This window comes from Anopheles arabiensis, chromosome 2, assembly GCF_016920715.1.
Source record: "Anopheles arabiensis isolate DONGOLA chromosome 2, AaraD3, whole genome shotgun sequence".
Taxonomy (NCBI): domain Eukaryota; kingdom Metazoa; phylum Arthropoda; class Insecta; order Diptera; family Culicidae; genus Anopheles; species Anopheles arabiensis.
The window spans coordinates 62,841,267-62,862,746 of NC_053517.1; the positions used below are offsets into that span (position 1 = coordinate 62,841,267).

At 45.5% G+C, this 21,480-nt stretch overlaps 3 protein-coding genes across 3 annotated transcripts; all 3 read left to right on the forward strand.

The window, feature by feature from the left end:
* Positions 1 to 4,417: 4,417 nt before the first annotated feature.
* LOC120893348 lies at positions 4,418 to 5,819 on the forward strand. The gene is made up of 2 exons (XM_040295166.1): positions 4,418 to 5,010; positions 5,567 to 5,819. The coding sequence occupies exons 1-2, from the start codon at positions 4,418 to 4,420 to the stop codon at positions 5,817 to 5,819; spliced, it is 846 nt and encodes a 281-aa protein (XP_040151100.1).
* A 359-nt stretch (positions 5,820 to 6,178) lies between these two features.
* Positions 6,179 to 15,810, forward strand: LOC120893357. Its single transcript, XM_040295180.1, is given in 3 exon segments — positions 6,179 to 6,420; positions 6,422 to 7,112; positions 14,440 to 15,810. Coding segments are annotated over 3 exon segments (2,304 nt in total).
* Positions 15,811 to 15,852: 42 nt separating this feature from the next.
* Positions 15,853 to 16,688, forward strand: LOC120893365. The gene is made up of 2 exons (XM_040295193.1): positions 15,853 to 16,557; positions 16,662 to 16,688. Exons 1-2 carry the CDS (start codon positions 15,853 to 15,855, stop codon positions 16,686 to 16,688), a joined length of 732 nt encoding a protein of 243 aa, XP_040151127.1.
* The last annotated feature ends 4,792 nt before the right edge of the window (positions 16,689 to 21,480 follow it).

Below are 21,480 nucleotides of genomic sequence, written 5' to 3' on the forward strand. Positions count from 1 at the left end.
GCCGTTTGAAGGGTTTAATAATCAACCAGAAAAGAAAACTCTATAGTAAATTAAGTAAATTTAGGTGGCCGCTATGTTCGGTTTAGATCATATTGAATTTGTTGATCGGGGAACGGTGAACGTTAGCGGTAAACCGTTAGCGTTAGAACCGGTTTGTTCATACCGGTTCTATAGTTTAGAATAACTACACAATGTAGGAGAGCTTCCAGAAGAGAACATCGGAAATAAAATTGAGCAGAATTAACTACCGCGATTAACACTCACACTATAGAGACGATCCGAACAATGCATAAAATTAGTAGTTGAGAAACTACTGGCAGTTGAATTGTTTGAAGCAGGAAAGCAAGATACCGGGAGTGTTGGTGTGAATTGTTTCTGTGTACGTTGGTGAAATTCAAACTGGCGGTAAACAAATCCGCATGGCCAAGTTGAAGGAGAGAAAGCGAGCTCGCCAAACTCCGATGGAATGCCGATCTTAAAGGACACATACTTTAGTGAGCTTGTAACGCGACCTCTTGGTATGACACACTTCACCGAACAGTCAGTGCATTTTAACCTTCCTAGAATGAACATTTTCATATTCTCCTCAGTTACAGTGGGTGCAATCCTAGTTACAAACATCCAAACTTTTGGCTCAGGTGCAGGAATGAATTGTATGGTGTCTGTGTTGATGTGATCATTGGCAGTGCCGGTGTGAAGAATTGCTTGTGTTGGATTTATGTGTTCATTATCAGAGAGCATACGCGATTGAGAGTGTGGTAGTGAGTTCTGTTTGACGGGAGTTGGTGTTGGTGACATAGGAGTATCGGTGGATGTGTGGGATGTTTTATCGGTGAGAGAGATGGTACTCACAGTCGGAGCGATTTTCTCACGCTCTTGCGGCATCACTCTATTTGGATCCAGCTGAGATATCCTTTGATCAAGCTCACTCCGTATTACATTTTTCAACTCATCTTTCAGTGTATTCATCAAGCACGAAATTGATGAGAATAAATCTGATCTCGAGTCACGGCATTTCTCGCACATCCAGCAGAGACCACGATTGCGTGCCACCTCCTTAACACAAGTGGCGGCAAGTTTCATGCATTCCGGATGAAAGGCAGAATTGCACTCCGAAAAAGGAAGATTGCCAATACAAACAACCGGATCTTTGTTGATAGTAGTAGAGCAGATTGCACAGTCCATTATGAGAGAGAGTATCGATCACTTAGGTGAGCAGTGAGAGTGAACGGAAAGGACACTTATTGATGAGCTGGTGCGAATTACTCTCTGAGTGTATTAAGCAGGGTCAATAACACTGAACCGCTGTCTCCGATGAAACACAAATCACGCAGAAAATACAAATTCAGGCACGCGTTCTCGTAGAAATTCTCGTACGATGCAGGAACAAAATGCTTCAACACAGCAACACAGCAAAACTTGCGATAGGAACAGCTTCACAAACTCAAAAACGAACGATTTCAAACCAAAATCACACCAAAAACAGACAGTACACAGGAGCAACGCAGAAACACGTCCAAACGCTTCAGTGGCCAACTCACTTGCGACTCACGTCATACAGGAGGTGTAGCTGTTTATGCCAGGAGCGAAATTGTCCTAAAGGTGATTTTTAATGAATCATTGGATGGTAATTGGTTTCTTGGTGTTGCAGTTTCTAAGGGAATGACAGCAGGCAATTACGGGATATTGTATCATTCGCCAAGTGCAAGTGACTCAAGGTTTGTTGACATTTTGGAAGAATGGTTAGATAGGTTCTTGAATTTTAGCAAACTTAACATTATCGTCGGTGATTTCAATATTGACTGGTTAAATGTTGAAAAATCTGCGAAGTTGAAAAGCTTAATGGATTCAGTAAACATGAAACAAAAAGTTAACGAATTCATACGAATTGCTAGGCAGAGCAGAACATTGATCGATCAGGTTTACAGTAGCACAGACTCAATCAAGGTCACTACTGATCCGTTATTAAAAATATCGGATAATGAAACACTTGTTTTGAATATAAACGTGAAACGTGGTGAAACGATTCAACGAAAATTTAAATGCTAGAATAGGTACTCTAAATTTGCTCTTTGCAATCATGTGTCACAAGGTTTAAGGCAAGAAGCACCGAGCTTCAACGAAGCTGCATTTTTGTTATGGAACACATTGAAAAAGCAAGAGAGACTAGTAGGTGGTATACTTTGGAACTTAGCCGTGCGAAACGGAGAAGAGACGAAGCATACCAACTTTTTATTAGATCAAACTCAGTCTAGTGTATTCAGTCCAATCGTAGCCTAAGGAATACATACAGCAGGTATCTCAAAACTACTCGTAGAAATTACTTTAGTGGTGAGATATCTAAGCATAAAGGAGATAGCAAGGAGTTGTGGAAAGTGCTTAAAAGTTTACTAAGGTCAGAGGAATCACGCGTTTTTGTTGTAAAATTTGATGGGTTGGTAGAATCGGAAGATTCAATAATATGCCAGAAATTCAATTTGTTTTTTGTAAAGTGTTTTAGATATAAATCAAAACATTGCTGATGCCAGAGCGCCTGATTCTTTGTTTTGTAATGATGCTCCAGGAAACCAATTCAAATTTCAGAAAATTACAAAAGAGAAATTAAAAACTATTTGTTTCAGCCTGTCCAAAACAGCGGGCATAGGAAATGTTAACTGTAATACTATTCAGGATTGCTTCCATGTGGTAGGAGAGTCTCTTCTTATAGTGATCAATCAGTCGCTGGAGGAGGGTATTTTTCCGGAGACTTGGAAGGAATCATTGGTAATACCTATTCCTAAAGTGAGCGGAGCTGCCAGTGCGGAAGAGGTTCGTCCCATCAATATGTTGCATGTACTCGAAAAGGTGCTGGAATTGTTGGTTAAGGAGCAATTGGTCCAGTTTCTAACTCGAAATGACCTGTTGATTAGTGAACAATCAGGATATCGACAGGGACACTCGTGTGAAACTGCTTTAAATCTTGTACTGGCGAGGTGGAAGGTGTTGATGGATCGAAAGGAATCGATAGTTGCCGTTTTCTTGGATCTAAAACGAGCATTTAAGATTATATCAAGACCGTTATTGCTGCAGACCTTAAGGCGTTTTGGTATAGTGGGGAAAGAGCTAAATTTGTTCGAAAATAATTTAAAAGACAGAACTCAGAGAACAGTTTTTGGAAACTCTATATAAGAGCCTATAGAAAATACCCTTGGAGTTCCGCAAGGAAGTGTTCTTGGACCAATTTTGTTTATAATGTATATCAATGACATGAAACAGGTTTTGAAGTCTTGTGAGAGCAATCTTTTTGCCGATGATACTATTTTGTTTATCTCGCACAAAGACATCAAGCAAGCAGAGTCTCTGATTAATTTCGATTTAAACGCTCTGGATGGTTGGCTTAGGTACAAAAAGCTAGCATTAAACGTTAAGAAGACTAGTTACATGGTAATGCCTGCTGGTGTATTAGACACTCCCCCATCCATCGTGATAAATAAGGAACCAATCGAAAGAGTCCGTCAGGTTAAATATCTGGGGGTTATTTTAGACGACAGATTGAAGTTCAACACTCACATAGACTGGGTCATCGCTAAAGTGGCATCAAAGTGTGGGGTTATTAGTAGGCTGGCAAAAGATCTCAAGAGAAAAGATTTTTTTGGGATAGTTAACCTCCATAAGTCACTGATTTCACCACATTTTGATTTTTGCCTGTTTGAATTTCAATGTATATATTTATTTGAATTATATTATGGCATGAATTATGGGATTATGGTAACGGGATTAGAAACAGACAACACTTAAAGGCTACAATATAAACAGGGAAATAGATGGGGATGAAATGAACTATGTAATGAATTATAGCATGAACAAGTGAACACACATTCACAAATGAACAAGTGAATACACATTAGCAAAGTGAAAGTTCAACCGCCTACACGTTATTTTTCTTATTCCCAAAATATCACAAGTTTTACTCCAATTTCACACCCGGTGTAATTTTCTACATTTGGTCCTTGGAACCGGATCGTGAAAGGAAGCACTACGTGCAGTGAAAATTTGTGTACGGACACTACGTGGCCTTAATTTTGGGAAAACGGCACTCCGTGACCGTTGGTGTGAACCAAAGTGTGGACTTATTCGTTTGCTATCCGTTGTGTTGCGCAAATCACAACGTGGGTTGCCCCGCTATCACGGGCAAATCTGACTTTAGTGTGCTGTGATTCTTGTTTCGTTTTTTCCGTGTTGATAAAAACATTTCGTGCGTGCGTATTCTAGTTCGTGAGAAAGGTGACGCCGACCGTTGGAACCATTGCGAAAACCGCCATCCTTGTAAGTAACCATTAGCGCATCAAGCTCGCGCCAATCGTGATCGTCGTTGCGTACAACTTTCGTGCAAGCTGTGCGAAGTCAGTGAACTTTCGCGCCAATTTTTAAAATAAAAATGGAGAAGAAGTTGAAATCGGTGCAACTGAAAAGGCATCAAGCGGTCGAATTGGTGAAAAGTATAGAACAGTTTACGATCGGCTACGTCGAGGAAAATGCCAGTGAAATACCAGTGTGTTTGGAACAACTAGAAAGGTATTATGAGGACTTCCTACATGCAAATGCGAAAGTGATGGAACTCGATGAGGAGGCCACAGATGCGAGTGTAACTGAGCGGTGTGATTTGGATACACGGTATCGTCGCGTTAAGGGCTTTCTTCTACGAAAGCAACCACCTCCTACGGTCGCGCAAAATATGTCGAATGAGTCGATGCTATTAGCGAGCTCTACACTCAATAGTTCGGGACGATCAGGTGCAGTAAATTTGCGGCTTCCAAAAATCGAATTGCCTACGTTCGATGGCAATTCCACCAAGTGGTTAACGTTCCGCGACCGATTTGTGGCGATGATCGACAGTGCCAGTGAGATACCGAATATAATGAAGCTGCAGTATCTGCTGTCCTCCTTGAAGGGCGAGGTTGGTTTGCTTTTCGAGCACACCACATTGACAGCAGACAATTACGAGGTGACGTGGGCTGCCTTGCTGAAGCGGTACACTGGTGAACATTAAAATAGGAAAAAAAAAATTTGTGTGTTTTTTTTGCGTGCACTAGGTGTGTCATCGCCAACAGTTCGAGGCGTACTGAATTTGCAATAGCCGAATTTTGCCTTTTATACTCTCATTTTTGGTGCGCTACTTATCTGAGTTTTGAGTGCCGACAGCGTTTTGCGGCAGTATAAAAGGAGAGCCAAACCGTGTTGTGCTTCATTCTTCCATCAGTGGTCAAGGTGAAAGGTTGCTGTTTAAAAATTCCACAAAATCATCATGGGTCGCGGAAAGCACTGCACACCAGAGGAGCGAAAACACATTCAGGGGCTGTATCGTGAGAACGTGCCAATCAAGACAATCTGCAAGGCGTTCGGCCGTTCGCGGACGTTTGTGGACAACGCCATTCGTAGCGAGGCTACGGGTAAATCGACAGGTCGTCCGCGAAAAACAACGGCCGACGTTGACGCGCAGATTGTTGAGATGATCAGGGCTTGGTTTGCAAGTTTCGGCGAAAACGGTGTCTCGCCGTTTACACGCCGCTGGGTTCTGTGCCCGGAGACCGAGGAAGGTTCGTAAGCTGCAGCCGCTGCTCGTCGATTTGGCGCTGCTCGTCGATGAATTCACGCGGCATGTGAACGGGCTGAAGAAGCTCGACGAACCGGTGGACACCTGGGACACGCCGCTCGCCAACCTGCTTCTGATGAAGCTGGATTCGTCGACCATTCTGGCATGGGAGAACCACTCAGCGCAACATAAAAAAGATAAGTACAAGGAATTAGTAGACTTTTGCAAGATCGTGTACGAATATTAAAATCATCGCGCGAGTTTTCCAATAACGGTGACGGCAGTTTGAGAAAGGTGGTCGGCAACAGAAGGGTCTCCGACCATAGGCCGAGAATTGTGGGCAATGTTACAACTGCAAGGAGAGCTTCGCCGAATGTTTCAGCTCAACAGTGTGTTTTGGGTTGTGCAGAGCTTCACAATCTGCGCAATTGTCCTGCATTCTTGCGAAAGGACGTACAGCAACGCCGTGAAGTAGCCACCCGTGAGCGACTGTGTTGGAACTGCCTCAATCGCAGTCATCATGTGAGGGATTGTCGTTCCTCGTTTAAATGCACTACGTGCAATGCACGCCATCACTCCTTGCTGCACGTAACGCCAATTGTCACAATGGTTGCGCAGTCGGATGATGAAGTGGTTCTGCTGGAAACAGTCCAACTACAACTGGTAGATGATCATGGCAATAAACATACACCACGAGCACTGTTAGATTCCGGATCGATGTGCAACTTTATCTCCGATTCTATGGCCCATCGACTGTTGACACCGCTGTCCAAAGTAAGCATTGCTGTAACGGGTATAGAGCAAATCAAACAGCACGTGAAGGGTTCCATCACAGCGACCGTTCGATCGCTTCCATTCGTCAATGGAATTTCTAGTGCTCAAGACTCCGTCAGCTGAAATTCCAACCATTCCCTTAAACATTGCGAAATGGAACATCCCAAACGTACAGTTGGCAGACTCGTCTTTCCACGTTCCGGGAAAGGTCGATGTTGTAATCGATGGAAACACGTTCTGGGAGATACATACTGGAAGGAAACAGTCATTGGGTAACGGAAGGCCATGGCTGATAGAAACTGCGTTTGGATGGGCGGTCTCGGGGAATACTTCCCAACTTGCTGGCCCCAATCTACGATTGTGTCACACGGCCGCCAACGAAGGTGCCATCGAACGCTTGCTCCAGCGGTTTTTAAAGGCTGAGAGTACTATGGAAGGTCCTGCCTTGTCAATTGAGGAGGACATGTGCAAAAAACATTACGTAGCTACCACGAGCCGTAATGCACAAGGTCGCTACATTGTGTCTTTGCCGCGAAGCCCCAAACCTGAAAGAACGCTGGGTTTGTCAAAAGAGATAGCAGATCGTCGTTTACTGGGTGTAGAACGTCGACTGAAGGCCAATCCTGAAATGGAAAGGGAATATATTAAATTTATGAGAGAGTATGAGTCGTTGGGACACATGATCAAACTCACGGAACCCGTTGATGACAACAAACCACATTGCTACATTCCTCATCACGCGGTAGTCAAAGAGACCAGTACAACTGTTGTGTTTCGGAACGGGACATACATTTGACACACTTAATAAAACGGCACACTCGGACTCTTATTAAAACTTATACTCTATTACAACAATTATAAAACATCGACCATCCTAGTCCGCAGCCTGATACCGAGTCGCAGCGATCGATCACCCGATCGCTGCCGAAGTCCTTCCCGGCCTTTTTGACATCCCATGCTGTCAGTTACGTGACAGCATTGAGTCGCGGCTACACCTGCGCTACCTACACAACATCTCCTTCTCTTAATTCAACTGGTACGGTTGTAATCTGCGCGGCAGTCTTCTAATGCGAGAAGAACGGCGAGGTGGACCGTCCAGTTGTACATACACGCGTTCACGACGTCTCGGAGGGTTCGATATATCACTCGTTAAAACTGGAGTAGGTGGCCTAGCTTCTAACACTTCTAACGGGCTGCGCTGTTCCGGTAGCTTCCACTCAGCCATTAAAATATCAAGCGGCAAGTTAATACTAGTGGTTTCTATGCTTTGGTTCGGTATAATGCGTTTACGTAGCTGATTTATATGACGCCTGTGTAACTGATTATTGCCAGATCTAATCTCATACATAACATTTCCGATTCGCTTACTAATCACACCAGGCATCCATCTATACTTATTGTTTGCGTAAACCTTTGCAAATATTCTATCTCCTGCACTCAAAGCTCTTGTGGTTTTCAACGATTCATTCTCGGTTTTGCTTGCAGTCGGTCTTATGAGATCCAAATCGGTACGAATAGGTCTATTAAACATTATTTCAGCGGGTGTTTGATTTCGGTCTAACAAAGGGTTCGGGGTAGTGCGGTACGTTAGCAAAAATGTATCAAGAGCTTCATCGAGTTTTATATCGGCTATTCTTATTTTCTTCGAAGCTCTTTTAAACGTATCAACAAAGCGTTCGGCCTGTCCATTACATTGCGGGTGATATGGTGCAGTGGTTATGTGTGCTATGCCGTAACGCTTGCAAAAATCCTTAAAGTTCTGTCCGACAAATTGCGGGCCGTTGTCGCTTACGAGGGTTATAGGCGCTCCGTATCTAGCAAATACTGCTCTTAACAAGGCTATGGTTGCGTATGCTGATATAGACGTGGTTTTAATTATCTCTGGCCATTTAGAAAACGCATCCACGATCACAAGGAAATACACTCCGTCTATCGGCCCGGCATAATCAATGTGTATCCTTTTCCACGGACCTAACGGCTTGGGCCAAGCTGCTGGTTCCACCTTCGGCGGAGATCTCGATGCGCACTGACATGATGTACAGGTACACTGGTGGACATTAAAATAGGAAAAAAATTTTTTTGTGTGTTTTTTTTTGCATACACTAGGTGTGTCATCGCCAACAGTTCGAGGCGTACTGAATTTGTAATAGCCGAATTTTGCCTTTTATACTCTCATTTTTGGTGCGCTACTTATCTGAGTTTTGAGTGCCGGCAGCGTTTTGCGGCAGTATAAAAGGAGGGCCAAACCGTGTTGTGCTTCATTCTTCCATCAGTGGTCAAGGTGAAAGGTTGCTGTTTAAAAATTCCACAAAATCATCATGGGTCGCGGAAAGCACTGCACACCAGAGGAGCGAAAACACATTCAGGGGCTGTATCGTGAGAACGTGCCAATCAAGACAATCTGCAAGGCGTTCGGCCGTTCGCGGACGTTTGTTGACAACGCCATTCGTAGCGAGGCTACGGGTAAATCGACAGGTCGTCCGCGAAAAACTACGGCCGACGTTGACGCGCGGATTGTTGAGATGATCAGGGCGGATCCTTTCAAAACTTGCACTCGTATCAAGCAGGAGCTTGGTTTGCAAGTTTCGGCGAAAACGGTGTCTCGCCGTTTACACGCCGCTGGGTTCTGTGCCCGGAGACCGAGGAAGGTTCGTAAGCTGCAGCCGCACCACGTAGAAGCGCGCATTCGGTTTGCCGAAGAACATTTAGCTGCATCCATCTTTTGGTGGAGCAAAATCATTTTTTCGGATGAGTCCAGAATCAATGTGGATGGTTCAGACGGTATTAAATACGTCTGGCGCTTTCCTAATCAGGCGTATCATCCGAAAAATACGATAAAAACCCTAAAGCACGGAGGCGGCCACGTTATGGTGTGGGGTTGCTTCTCCTGGCACGGCACGGGTCCTTTGTTCCGTATCAACGGGACACTGAACTCGGAAGGGTATAGAAAAATACTTAGTCGTGAGATGTTGCCATACGCCCGACAACAATTCGGAGACGAAGAGCATTACATCTTTCAGCATGATAACGACTCTAAGCACACATCGCGAACAGTTAAATGTTATTTGGCAAACCAGGATGTGCAAGTTCTACCGTGGCCTGCGTTGAGTCCTGACCTCAACCCGATTGAAAATCTGTGGTCAACTCTCAAGCGTCAGCTTAAGAACCAGCCTGCACGTTCAGCCGATGATCTATGGACACGCTGCAAGTTTATGTGGGAACGCATAGACAGAAGCGAATGCCGTAAACTCATCGGCGATATGGCCAAACGCTGTCAGGAAGTGATAGCGAATAACGGTCACCAGATTGACCGTTAGAATGTGTTTTCGCTCAGTGGAACACCGCAACACCTCCTCCCAACAACCACTTAAACAGTCCTTTTCAGGGCTACCAAATATTTCTGACAAGAACTATTTCTTTCGGTCACAGAAAAAAGTTCCTATTTTTATGTCAACCAGTGTACCCACTGTCTCAATAATGTCTTCATCCATATGCGGCCAATACACATAACTACGCGCAATTGCCTTCATGCGTACGATTCCCGGGTGTCCCTTATGCAACTGCATTAAACATCGCTTTTGTAGTATTCTTGGTATCACTACCCTCTCTCCAAAAAGAATGCACCCTTTTACGTTGCTCAACCATTCTCTTCTACTATAAAGGTAGCAAGCTCTGAGCCATGTTCCATCGTTTTCGGCCATCCATTCACTATGTAGTTTTTCACGTTGCGTAAAAGGTAATCTCGTTGCGTAGCTTCAGCAACCTCGTTGAACAAAAGCGGGAAAATACTAAGCGCGTTGACTGCCACGTACGCTAAATCATTGTCGGTCTCTATATTCGCGATTACGCATTCTGGCTCTGGCTTACTGTGGTTTCCGATCAACCGCGATAAGACATCTGCTCCTCCAAATTCTTCCGAACGCACATACTGGATTTCAAAATCATACGCCAACAGACTTAAGGCAAAACGCTGCAAGCGATTCGCGGTATAGGCCGGGATCCCCTTCTTTGATCCAAATATCCTCAATAACGGCTTGTGATCAGTTTGCAAAAGGAAGCGGCGGCCAAAGATCATCTTATGGAACTTTGTGATGGCAAATACTATAGCAAGTGCTTCGCGATCTATCTGACTGTAGGCCTGCTCAGTTTTTGTTAGTGCTCGCGAGGCATGTTGAACTACACGTACCGATCCATCCGCATACTTGTGGCTTATAGTAGCGCCTAAGCCTGTTGACGATGCGTCCGCGGAAACAATAATTTCTTGTCTTGGATCGTAATGGGTGAGCAAAAGATCAGACGATAGCACTGCTTTAAACTTCTCGAACGCCGCCCTGCATTCCTCAGTCCAACGAAATGGCTTGTCTCCCTTTAGTAAGCAATCTAGAGGGTATCGCAACTCCCTCATACTCTTCACAAATCTCCCATAATAATTAACAGCTCCTAAGAATGCACGGACTCCGGTAACATCAGTCGGTTCTGGGAGTTTAAAGATAGCCTCAATCTTTGCTGAATCCGGTCTTAATCCTCTACGATCTATAACATGCCCCAAATAGCTGATACGCTCCACGTTAAATGCACACTTTTCCGGTTTAATAGTAAATCCATACTCTTCTATACGTTTCAGCACCTCTTCTAAATTGGCATTATGTTCTCGAACTGTTGAACCACCAATAACGATATCATCCATGTATCCAAATACGCCATTCAAACCAGCTAACATGGCATCAATAATCTGCTGAAAAGCAGCCGGTGCTATTTTTAAACCGGGTGGTAGCCTGTTGTAACTAAAAAGCCCACGGTGCGTGTTGATGGTCAACAACGACCGATACTGTGGATCTATCTTTACCTGGAGGAAAGCGTCAGAGAGATCTAGCTTGCTGAAGACGCTGCAGTTTGCCAAACGTGCGAAAATATCCTCCGGGAGAGGCAAAGGGTAATCATACGGCTGAAGTGCATCATTCAGTCCCGTGGAATAATCTCCGCAAATTCTCACTGCTCCGCTGGCTTTCCTTACTACCACTACTGGTGCTGCCCATTATGAATGATTTATCGGGGTTATCACACCAATCTCCTCTAAGCGCCGAAGTTCTTTTTCGACGACCTCTTGCATGGCGTACGCTACTGGCCTTTTTGGTCTAAATATTGGCTGACAGCTGTCCTTGATCACAAGCTTTTGTAGCAGATTTACTGCTAACAGTTGAACCAACTCTTAAAGCCGCCTCAACATAATCGTTGCTAACCAAAACCATCCAACTAAAAACACATTCAAATTAACCAGCAATCAAATCAGGTGAGACAGAAAACCTACCATGCAATAAATGCTTAGCACACACAAACCGTAGGACAGGAAGCGCGAACCGACAACTTATAAAAACATAACGCGACGGTAACATGAAACGCGCCTCACAACTCAGAACGGCTGCAAAACGATTGCGCAACAATAACACCAAGGGACAAACAAACAACCGGACATTGACTTTATATTTTGATGAACAAACCTCAAAACAGGAAGGTTAGCAACCACATAATGAAAGTAGGTCAATATTAGTCGTAAACATAAAATAAGTGTAAAAATACATTGTGTCATCACTGTTTAAGAATGCGTTATAAATAAAGCTTATTCGAAACAGTGAGACAGTTCACTAGTTTCAGACACGTAGATCACTCGTGTTTAGTGTTTCTCCCCATTAAGCAGAAGCCGCCGAAGGCTCTGCCCAATTGGTAACCGCGTTTGGTTATCAGCTGTTCAGTCGGTTGACCGATCAGCAATACCCCTTCTACGGAAGAAGTGCAAGTTTGCACCTTAATCGGTTAATACTCCCGCAGCGTTTTAACGCCGCCTGGAATCCGATCCATCGCGCAAGTAAAGTCCCGTAGTCTCACCCGTCCTTTGCATAAGCGTAACTTGACCATCTCTTCCTAACGAAGTGAACGAATGATACAATTCATTCGCAATTAAACCAACTACGGTACGTTCTCGCCTCGATACCCCGCCTCGTTCTGCACTCTTCCTCCACATTCGGCGCATCGGCTTACCGCACACGGTACTGGTAAGCAAAGTGCGCGCTGAACCTACCACACTTTAAAATTGCCTTCTTACACAGCCCCGTGCCTTGGAACACTTGCGGAAACCGTTTCTGCACATCAAGCGGTTTCGAATCTGAGCCTTCTACGTAGCAGCAAAAACTCTGTATGGGTAACGACCACAAATCCAAAGCATCAAACAGATCTGCACCACAAAGCAGAAGATCTTGCTTTGCCACTCTTATGGTTGCCTTTGTCGTTGCATTCCCTAATGTGGTCTCACATATAAACTCGCCTTCGAGCTCAAGTCCAGCTCCTGATGCAGTTTTCGCTATAACCGATACGGGCGTAAGCTTTGGACTCCCTATAGACTTCCATGCGCTTCTATTGATAATTGATATGTCCGACCCTGTGTCGAGCTGCATGCGAACTGGCGCATTATTCAGTAATACCTCCACATATTTTCTTCCGGATTCTATATTCTGCACTTTTACCGTAACCACCCGTGATACGCTGTTATTCCGCTTCTTATATCCACGATTAAATTGGAACCTTGGTTGTCCAAATGGCCTTCGGTCTTTCTTACAATGGCTCGCCTTGTGGCCTATCCCCTTGCATTTGAAACACTCTTTGTTGCGATATGGACAATCGCGCGCCCAGTGCCTATCACCACATGCCCAACATGGTTTACTTGGTCCCATAAACTGACCCGGTTGCGACCTTTTAAAATGTACTCGTTCTGACTGGACTGCCAACACACTTTCCTGTGCTGGGGACTCTATCATGGCACTATCTTTCTTTAAATTCACTATTCGGTTGCACTCTGCCGACAATTGTTGAAGCGTCAGATCGGCTTTATCCTCGATGCGCGCCAAAAGCCTCGTACGAAATTCGACCTCATGTTCTGACCTCAAACCACACACAAAGAGCAAGCACTTGAATTGCTCCTCCGATAGCTTGCTAAGCTCAAACTCAACGCAAGCCTTATTAAGCCGACACGCATACGCTAAGTGATCCTCATTCCTTTTCTTAGTTATTTGCATGCACTTAAACCGTTTACTTAACAAGGATTCCCGTGTATCAAATAGGTTTGTAAGCATCCGAACCGTTTCCACAAAAGAGATATCTCCCGCCCGCTGCGGTAATATGAATGACGCATATCTTTCATGCTCGACCGGCCCGAGCTTCCGCAATAATAATCTGACCTTTGCTGCATCATCAATACGCTCCGCGTCCTTTTTAAATAACTCTTCGTACCTCGCAAACCACCCACCGAACGTAACTCCACCTTCCTCATCAAATCTGAATTCCGTAATGTTCCTAGCTAACGTATCTATTATTTGTTCGGGCTGTATCGCGGCCGTAGGTGCACTAAGGTTAGTTAGACGCTGACACAGCATTTGATTAATCAGTTGTTGTTGTTGTGTCATCTGCTGCTGCAGATGCTGAAGCGTTTGCAACATCGAACTTTCGGTAGCATACGGACCAGAAGCTTGCTGCATTTGCGATGGCGGCGCTGGAGCTGACTGCGATGGCGCCTGACCACCGTGGAAGTGAGGCAATGACCCCAAGTGCGATGGCGGCTGAGCACATATCTGCATCGCGGCGGTTTCACTTCGCGGCATACTCCCGAGCATGCGCTGGTCAGCAAAAGGATGTAATTGCGGCTGCAACAGTCCTCCGTTCTGCGGATTTAACCCTCCGCTGGCGCTGGCCAATCCAAACGATGCACGACGCTGCTCCTCATCGATCCTCATTTGCTCTTCCGCAGCACCCGTCTCCTCGGTGCTCATCCTTGGTCGCTTGCGGCGCGGAATTTTTCTCCCCAGAAGATAAATAATACACAAAGAATTAGACACTCGTCGCCACTGTTGTGTTTCGGAACGGGACGTACATTTGACACACTTAATAAAACGACACACTCGGACTCTTATTAAAACTTATACTCTATTACAACAATTATAAAACATCGACCATCCTAGTCCGCAGCCTGATACCGAGTCGCAGCGATCGATCACCCGATCGCTGCCGAAGTCCTTCCCGGCCTTTTTGACATCCCATGCTGTCAGTTACGTTACGAAACAACAACCAAGGTGCGTGTTGTTTTTGATGCATCCTGCAAAACAACATCTGGCTACTCGCTAAGCGATACTCTGCTGAGTGGTCCAACAGTGCAGGATGATCTGCTTACAATCATCCTACGCTTTCGAAAACACGCTGTCGCAATAGTGGCAGACGTAGAGAAAATGTACCGGCAGATTCGTCATTGTGAAAACGATCGAAATCTATTGCGCATACGTTACCGTGAATGTCCCTCCGATCCCATTTCCACGTATGAGTTGCAAACGGTGACCTACGGTACCGCAACAGCATCATTTCTAGCTACTCGAACGCTACAACAAATTGCGCACGACCACAAACAACAATACCCTTTGGCAGTCGACCCAGTGCTACATGACTTTTATGTGGATGATTTGTTGACTGGAGCAGAAGATGTAGTAGAGGCCGTTGGAATGCGAACGCAAATTTCGCAAATGCTTGAATCGGCAGGTTTCCTCTTGAAGAAGTGGGCATCTAACGTCTCCGAAGCGCTTGAAGGAGTTCCGAGCGACGATCTAGCGATCAAATCAGTTCTAGACTGGCAGGAAGATCAAGCGATTTCAACATTGGGCTTGGTTTGGGAACCGTCTAACGACATGCTACGGTTCAGAGTCGACCTTCCACGACCAGCTCAAGAGCTTACGCGAAGTTTGGTCTTGTCTTACACGGCCAGAATCTTCGATCCCCTGGGCCTACTAGGGCCAACGGTAATACTTGCCAAAATGTTTCTGCAGCGATTATGGGGGTTGAAGCAAGACGGCAAAACGCCTGATTGGGATCGCGCACTACCAATGGACCTGCAAGAGGAATGGAGAAAGCTGCACAATACATTGTACTCGCTACGCGAATTACGAGTGCCTCGGTTTGTTTCACAATCCGGCACAGAAGACCTGCAGCTACATGTATTCGCTGATGCTTCACAAGGAGCATATGGAGCATGCTGCTATGTACGAGCAGTATCCGCAAGAGGCATCCAGGTCAGATTACTAGCTGCCAAGTCCAAGGTGGTAGCGTTAGCAAACACGAACTCAATCGCCCGGTTGGAGTTGTGTGCAGCACGGCTAGCAGTACACCTGTTTCAGAAGGTGGTTTCTGCACTCAAGGTGTCAGCTACGGCTATCTGTTGGACAGATTCGATGACAGTAATGCACTGGCTGAACTCATCACCGCGTCGCTGGAAACCATTTGTGGCCAACAGGGTGGCACAAATACAGGAAGAAACGCGTATCTCCAGCTGGCGTCATGTTCCTGGAGTTGATAACCCGGCGGATGACATCTCGCGCGGGCTGAGTCCGGAAGAATTGCTGCAGTGTACACGTTGGTGGCATGGACCGAGTTGACTGTCCTACGGACAAGAGAAGTGGCCCCATGATCAACCGGCGATGAAGGAAGGCGAGGCTGACATCGAAGAGCGACTGGCAGTCTCACACATTGTCACTACATCTACGATGTGTGATTTTAGCAACATACTGTTCGCCAAATACTCAAGGTATGGCAAGTTAAGGAGAGTTGTGGCTTTCTGCTTGCGGTTCATCACAACGCTTAAGGCAACCAAGGCATCATCGTGCAAGCGCGTTAAGGTAAAAGCGGACATCAAGACGTTGCTGCACTCCGTTCCACCGCTTACAGCAGAGGAGCTACAGCAAGCCGAGCTGCGTTTGTGCCAGCTAGCACAACAGGAGTCGTTCGCGGAAGAGCTGGTCGATCTACAACGAGGGAAGCAGGTTAGTGCGAGATCGAAGCTGAAGTGGTTGTTCCCATACATCGACGCACAGGGTGTGTTACGTGTCGGTGGCCGGCTAGGTAATGCCAACATCCCAGAGGCAACGAAGCATACGACAGTCCTTGCAGCATCACATCGTCTGTCAGTGCTATTGGCAGAAAGGGTCCATCAGCAGGAGATGCACGCCGGACCACAAGCAATGTTAACCATACTGCGGCAGAAGTTTTGGTTAATTGGAGGCCGAAATATGGTAAAGCGTGTGTATCACCAGTGCCACACTTGCTTTAGAAACAAGCCGAAGTTTGTGAAACAGGCGGTAGCGGATTTGCCTGAGTCACGGGTAACACCAACGAGACCGTTTGCGGTGAGTGGGGTGGATTATTGCGGTCCGTTCTTGTTGAAGTCCACCATCCGCAATCGCAGTCCCACCAAGGCGTATATCGCAATATTCGTCTGCTTCGCGACCAGGGCAGTTCATATCGAACTGGTGAGTGATCTCACATCGACTGCATTTTTGGCTGCATTACGTCGTTTTGTCGCGCGGAGAGGGAAGGTTGCTGAATTGCATTCAGACAATGCAACAACATTCAAGGGGGCAGCGCATGAACTGCATCGTATCTACAAGATTCTAAAAATCGATGAGGTTGATAGAAGAGGGATTTTTGATTGGTGCGCCGAAAATGAGATGGTGTGGAAATTTATCCCTCCGCGTGCACCTCATTTCGGAGGTCTTTGGGAAGCGGCAGTAAAATCGGCCAAAAAGCACCTTCTAAAAACAATAGGAGTTAGTAGCATTACACAGGAGCATATGCTTACCCTTTTAGCTCAAGTTGAGCAATGTCTTAATTCTCGCCCGTTGGTACCATTATCCGACGAACCAACTGATTTGGAAACATTAACCCCGGCTCATTTTCTGACAGGTTGTAGTATGCAGGCAGTACCGGAGGTTGATTTAAGTAAGCTTTCTTCCAATCGGTTAAAAGAGTACCAAGTAGTGCAAAAGCATTTACAAGTAATTTGGTCTCGGTGGTACCCAGAATATTTGCAGCAGCTGCAAGCCAGAGCAAGGCACGCAAACAATGCGACGGTCAAGCTAGAAATAAATCAGCTAGTTATAGTAAAGGAAGATAACGTTCCACCTACCGTTTGGCCGAAAGGGCGAATAACTGCTTTACATCCGGGTAAAGACGGTGTAGTTAGAGTAGTTACACTACGAACAGGCACGGGAAAGGAAATCGTCAGAGCAGTAAATAGGATCGCATTGCTACCTAATCCCATTGAGCAGCAAAGGTTAGAATGTCGCGCAGCTTCACCACGTGAAATATAGTAAACAAACCTTGTTGACATTAGCGAGATGTCAAGTTTTATAGGTCAGCTAGGTTTATACTTTGCTCGCTCACTTCTTTATTTGAATTTGTGGCATTTTTTTAATTTTCTCACTTCTTTTTTTGAATTTATGGCATTTTTGAAATTTTAAAAAGAATTCTCTTTTGGTGGTCGGAATGTTTGAATTTCAATGTATATATTTATTTGAATTATATTATGGCATGAATTATGGGATTATGGTAACGGGATTAGAAACAAACAACACTTGAAGGCTACAATATAAACAGGGAAATAGATGAGGATGAAATGAACTATGTAATGAATTATAGCATGTACAAATGAACTCAAAGTGAAAGTTCAACCGCCTACACGTTATTTTTCTTATTCCCAAAATATCATAAGTTTTCCTCCAATTTCACACCCGGTGTAATTTTCTACAGGGACAAATTAAAAGGCTTCAGAGATTGCAAAATCGTATTATGCGGTTAGCTTTAGGCTGTGGCCAACGTACGTCGTCTTTTGTTATGCTAGATATTCTTCAGTGGATGTCTGTAGAGCAGAGGATTGTGTATCAAACCATGACCTTTATATTTAAAGTTTTGGGGGGGCTTTTGCCAGGGTATTTAGGGGAACGCATTGTTCGAGGATCTGATGTTCATCGGAACTGTACACGCAGAGCAAATGAGCCGAGGGTTCCCAACTTAATTTCACATGGTGCCTCCTCGTTGAAAAACTCTTTGTTTTTCAAGGGGATTCAATTATACAACAGATTACCCGGAGAAATCAAGAATGCGAGTAACTTGCCAGACTTCAAACGTAGGTGTGCGGCATATGTTAAACAAACTGTGTAATGTCATATTTGTGTAGAAGTCCTATGTCACTATGCTATGTACAACTGCACTTGTCATCATGAGCTTGATGATGATGATAAGATTTTTCTTGATATATGAAAACAAATTAGAAAAAATATATAAGAAAGAGACAACATAAGTTTGAGACACGCGCGCGTACAAGTGGACAGCTTGCTGTCTGCATGTCTGGGAGGTCACAGCGAGATTCACTCATTGATGATTGTAAGTGGCCAATTCCAGATACATTAGGTTCTCCTGCATCGGAAGGTGCCATGGTGCCATCGTTGGTACCAGCGGAACTGGCCATATGCATGTTGCAGTGTGTCCTGATAATTTCCAATACATTAGGTTCTGCTGCTTCGGAAGGTAGTGCCCTGGAGCCGGTGTGGCACCAGTGGAACTGGCCATATACATGTCGCAGTTATGTCCTGATGTGTTCGATGGAGTTGACCCGTTTTTTCTTGATGAAACTACGTCGGTCGTCTTGGGTGTGTGTATGACTTGGTGGATTCTTTTGAATGACGTCTTAAAAACTACCTTAGAGTAATATTATCGTAAAGATACTTCCGTCCTTCTCAAACCTGTGTTGGGGTAAGAGGTGGGACTTATCATCATCATCATCATCAGCTTGGCGAGCTTTAAACGCTGTACGACAGTGAGGTCGCCGTACATCTCGTATAGCTCGTCATTATAGCGGCTCCTCCATTGTCCTTCCACACATACGAGGCCAAGTATCCTTCTGAGCATCTTCCTCTCGAACGCGGCTAAGAGGGTTTCGTCAGATTTGGACAGTGTCCATGTCTCAGAGGCGTATGTGAGTACTGGAACTATATAGGTACTATATAGTCCCAGCTTCGTCCGTCGCGACAGGTTCTTTGAGGTGAACTGCTTCTTCAGGCTGTAGAATGACCGGTTGGCAGCCAGCATCCTTGTGCGCAACTCAGCTTCCATGCTATTGTCATTGCTGACTTTAGACCCAAGATAGGTGAATTGTGGGACGACTTCAAAAGTGCGTTCACCTATCTGCACGTCACGCCTACGTAGATTCTGATTATTTGTTGGTAGGCTCGCTGATGTTGCCACCATCAGTTTGGTCTTTGCCTCGTTTATCTGCAATCCGAGGCTCTCTGCCGCCTGCTCGATCCCTTGGTAGGCTTCGGCTACATAGAAGAGCCGCAGACCAATGATGTCTATATAATCAGCGTATGCCAGGATCTGGGTTGACTTATAGAAGATGGTTCCCGTAGTCTCCACCCTCGAGTCACAGATGGCCCTCTCTAGCGCCAGTTTGAATAAGAGACAAGCAAGCCCGTCCCCCTGGCGCAGACCTTTAGTGGTAGCAAAAGGTCCTGAGGGTTTTCCATCCACCCTCACCTGGCATGTGACGTTGGTCATAGTCATTCTAACTAGCTTTACCAGTTTGGCCGGGATTCCAAAAGAGCTCATAGCGTCATACAGTTTTACCCTGGCTATGCTATCATATACGGCTTTGAAGTCATTGAAGAGATGGTATGTGTCGTGTCTGTATTCAGCCATCTTCTCCAAGATCTGCCGCATGGTGAAGATCTGATCAATGGTTGATTTTCCGTTTCGGAATCCTCTTTGATAGTTTCCTACTATCGCTTCGACGTACGGGACAAGGCAATCTTGAAGGGTCAGGGAGAATATTTTATAGGCCGTATTCAACACCGTAATACCCCTGTAGTTGTTGCAGTCCAACCTGTCTCCCTTCTTGTATATGGGGTAGATGATGCCGAGATTCCAATCACAAGGCATCGATTCGCTATCCCACACTTCAGTAACGATTTGATGAATCTCGTTTTCTAGTCTTACACCTACATTCTTGACCAGTTCGGCTGCAATTCCGTCGGTTCCGGGTGCCTTGTTATTTTTCAGCCGAAGGATAGCGTTTTGTGTTTCTGCTATGCTAGGTGGCAGTAGCATGACACTATTTGCTAGTGGCGCTTCTAGCTTTTCGCTAAGCTGGTCGTTGAGTAATTCATCAAAGTAATGAGCTCACCGCGAGAGGACCTCTGGCTGGTTACTGACCAGATCTCCATCCTTGTTGCGACAGCACCTTAGGTACAACGTTGTTTCGGTGACCTGCTATCGCTTGGTAAAATTTTCGTGTCGGTCCGTACGCCTCTCTGGTTTGCTCGAGTTCCCGCATGTTTTGCTCTTCCAAAGCATGCTTCTTGGAGCGGTGAACTCGTTTCTCTTCGCGTCTGAGCCGTGAGAATTCCTCTGCGCATGCCCGCGTTCTATGCCGTTGCTGCATTGCTCGGTATGCAGTATTCTTACGTTCGGTCACTTGTCTGCATTCATCGTCGAACCAGCCAGATTTGGTGTTGCCACGACGTGGTGGGAGTATATTTCTTGCACAGTTTATTATTTTTGTTTTTAGAGCGTTCCACCTCTCGCTCGTAGTTTAATATCTGTTTTCTGGTAGTAGAGACTCTTCTAAAGCGGCTTTGAATTCCTTTTAGACAGTAGTGTCCCTTAGAGAGTCCGTGTTGAGCCTAGGCTGCGTGTTTTCTCCGCCCCCATTGTCGCGGGGGCGGGCGATTTTACAACGTATCACTAAGCCAACCAAGTAGTGATCGGAATCGATATTGGCTCCTCGATATGTTCTGACATTTAACAGACTCGACTGTCGTCGGCGGCTTATTAACACGTGGTCGGTCTGGTTGAAGGATTCGCCATCCGGGTGCGCCCACGTCATTTTGTGGATGTCCCTCCGCGCAAATTTGGTACTTGCTACAACCAGATTGTTCGCTGCGACGAACTGGACCAATCTACTACCATTACCGTATCTGTGCTCATGCAGACTGTGACAGCCAGTGTATTGGCGGTACATTGGCTCCCTACCGACTTTTGCGTTGAAGTCCCCCAGGATGATTTTGAGGTCATGCCTGGGGCACGCATCTATAGTTCTAGCGAGACGGCCGTAAAAAAGGTCCTTCTCCTCTTCCTCTTTATCTTCGGTAGGGGCGTGAAAGTTTATGAGGCTTATATTAAAAAATTTGTCTCGCATGCGCAGGGTGCATAGCCTATCGTTTATAGCCTTGAAATCCATGATTGCGGGTTCCAACCGGGGACCTACGGCGAAA

What these genes read in the sequence shown, in the direction of transcription:
- LOC120893348 (XM_040295166.1), top strand. Translation starts at nt 4,418, where the DNA reads ATGGAGAAGAAGTTGAAATCGGTGCAACTGAAAAGGCATCAAGCGGTC. An exon ending in TGGGCTGCCTTGCTGAAGCG is followed by an intron (nt 5,011 to 5,566) that starts GTACACTGGTGA and finishes CTGTGCCCGGAG; the next exon opens with ACCGAGGAAGGTTCGTAAGC.
- LOC120893365 (XM_040295193.1), top strand. Translation starts at nt 15,853, where the DNA reads ATGAAGGAAGGCGAGGCTGACATCGAAGAGCGACTGGCAGTCTCACAC. An exon ending in CACCAACGAGACCGTTTGCG is followed by an intron (nt 16,558 to 16,661) that starts GTGAGTGGGGTG and finishes CTTCGCGACCAG; the next exon opens with GGCAGTTCATATCGAACTGG.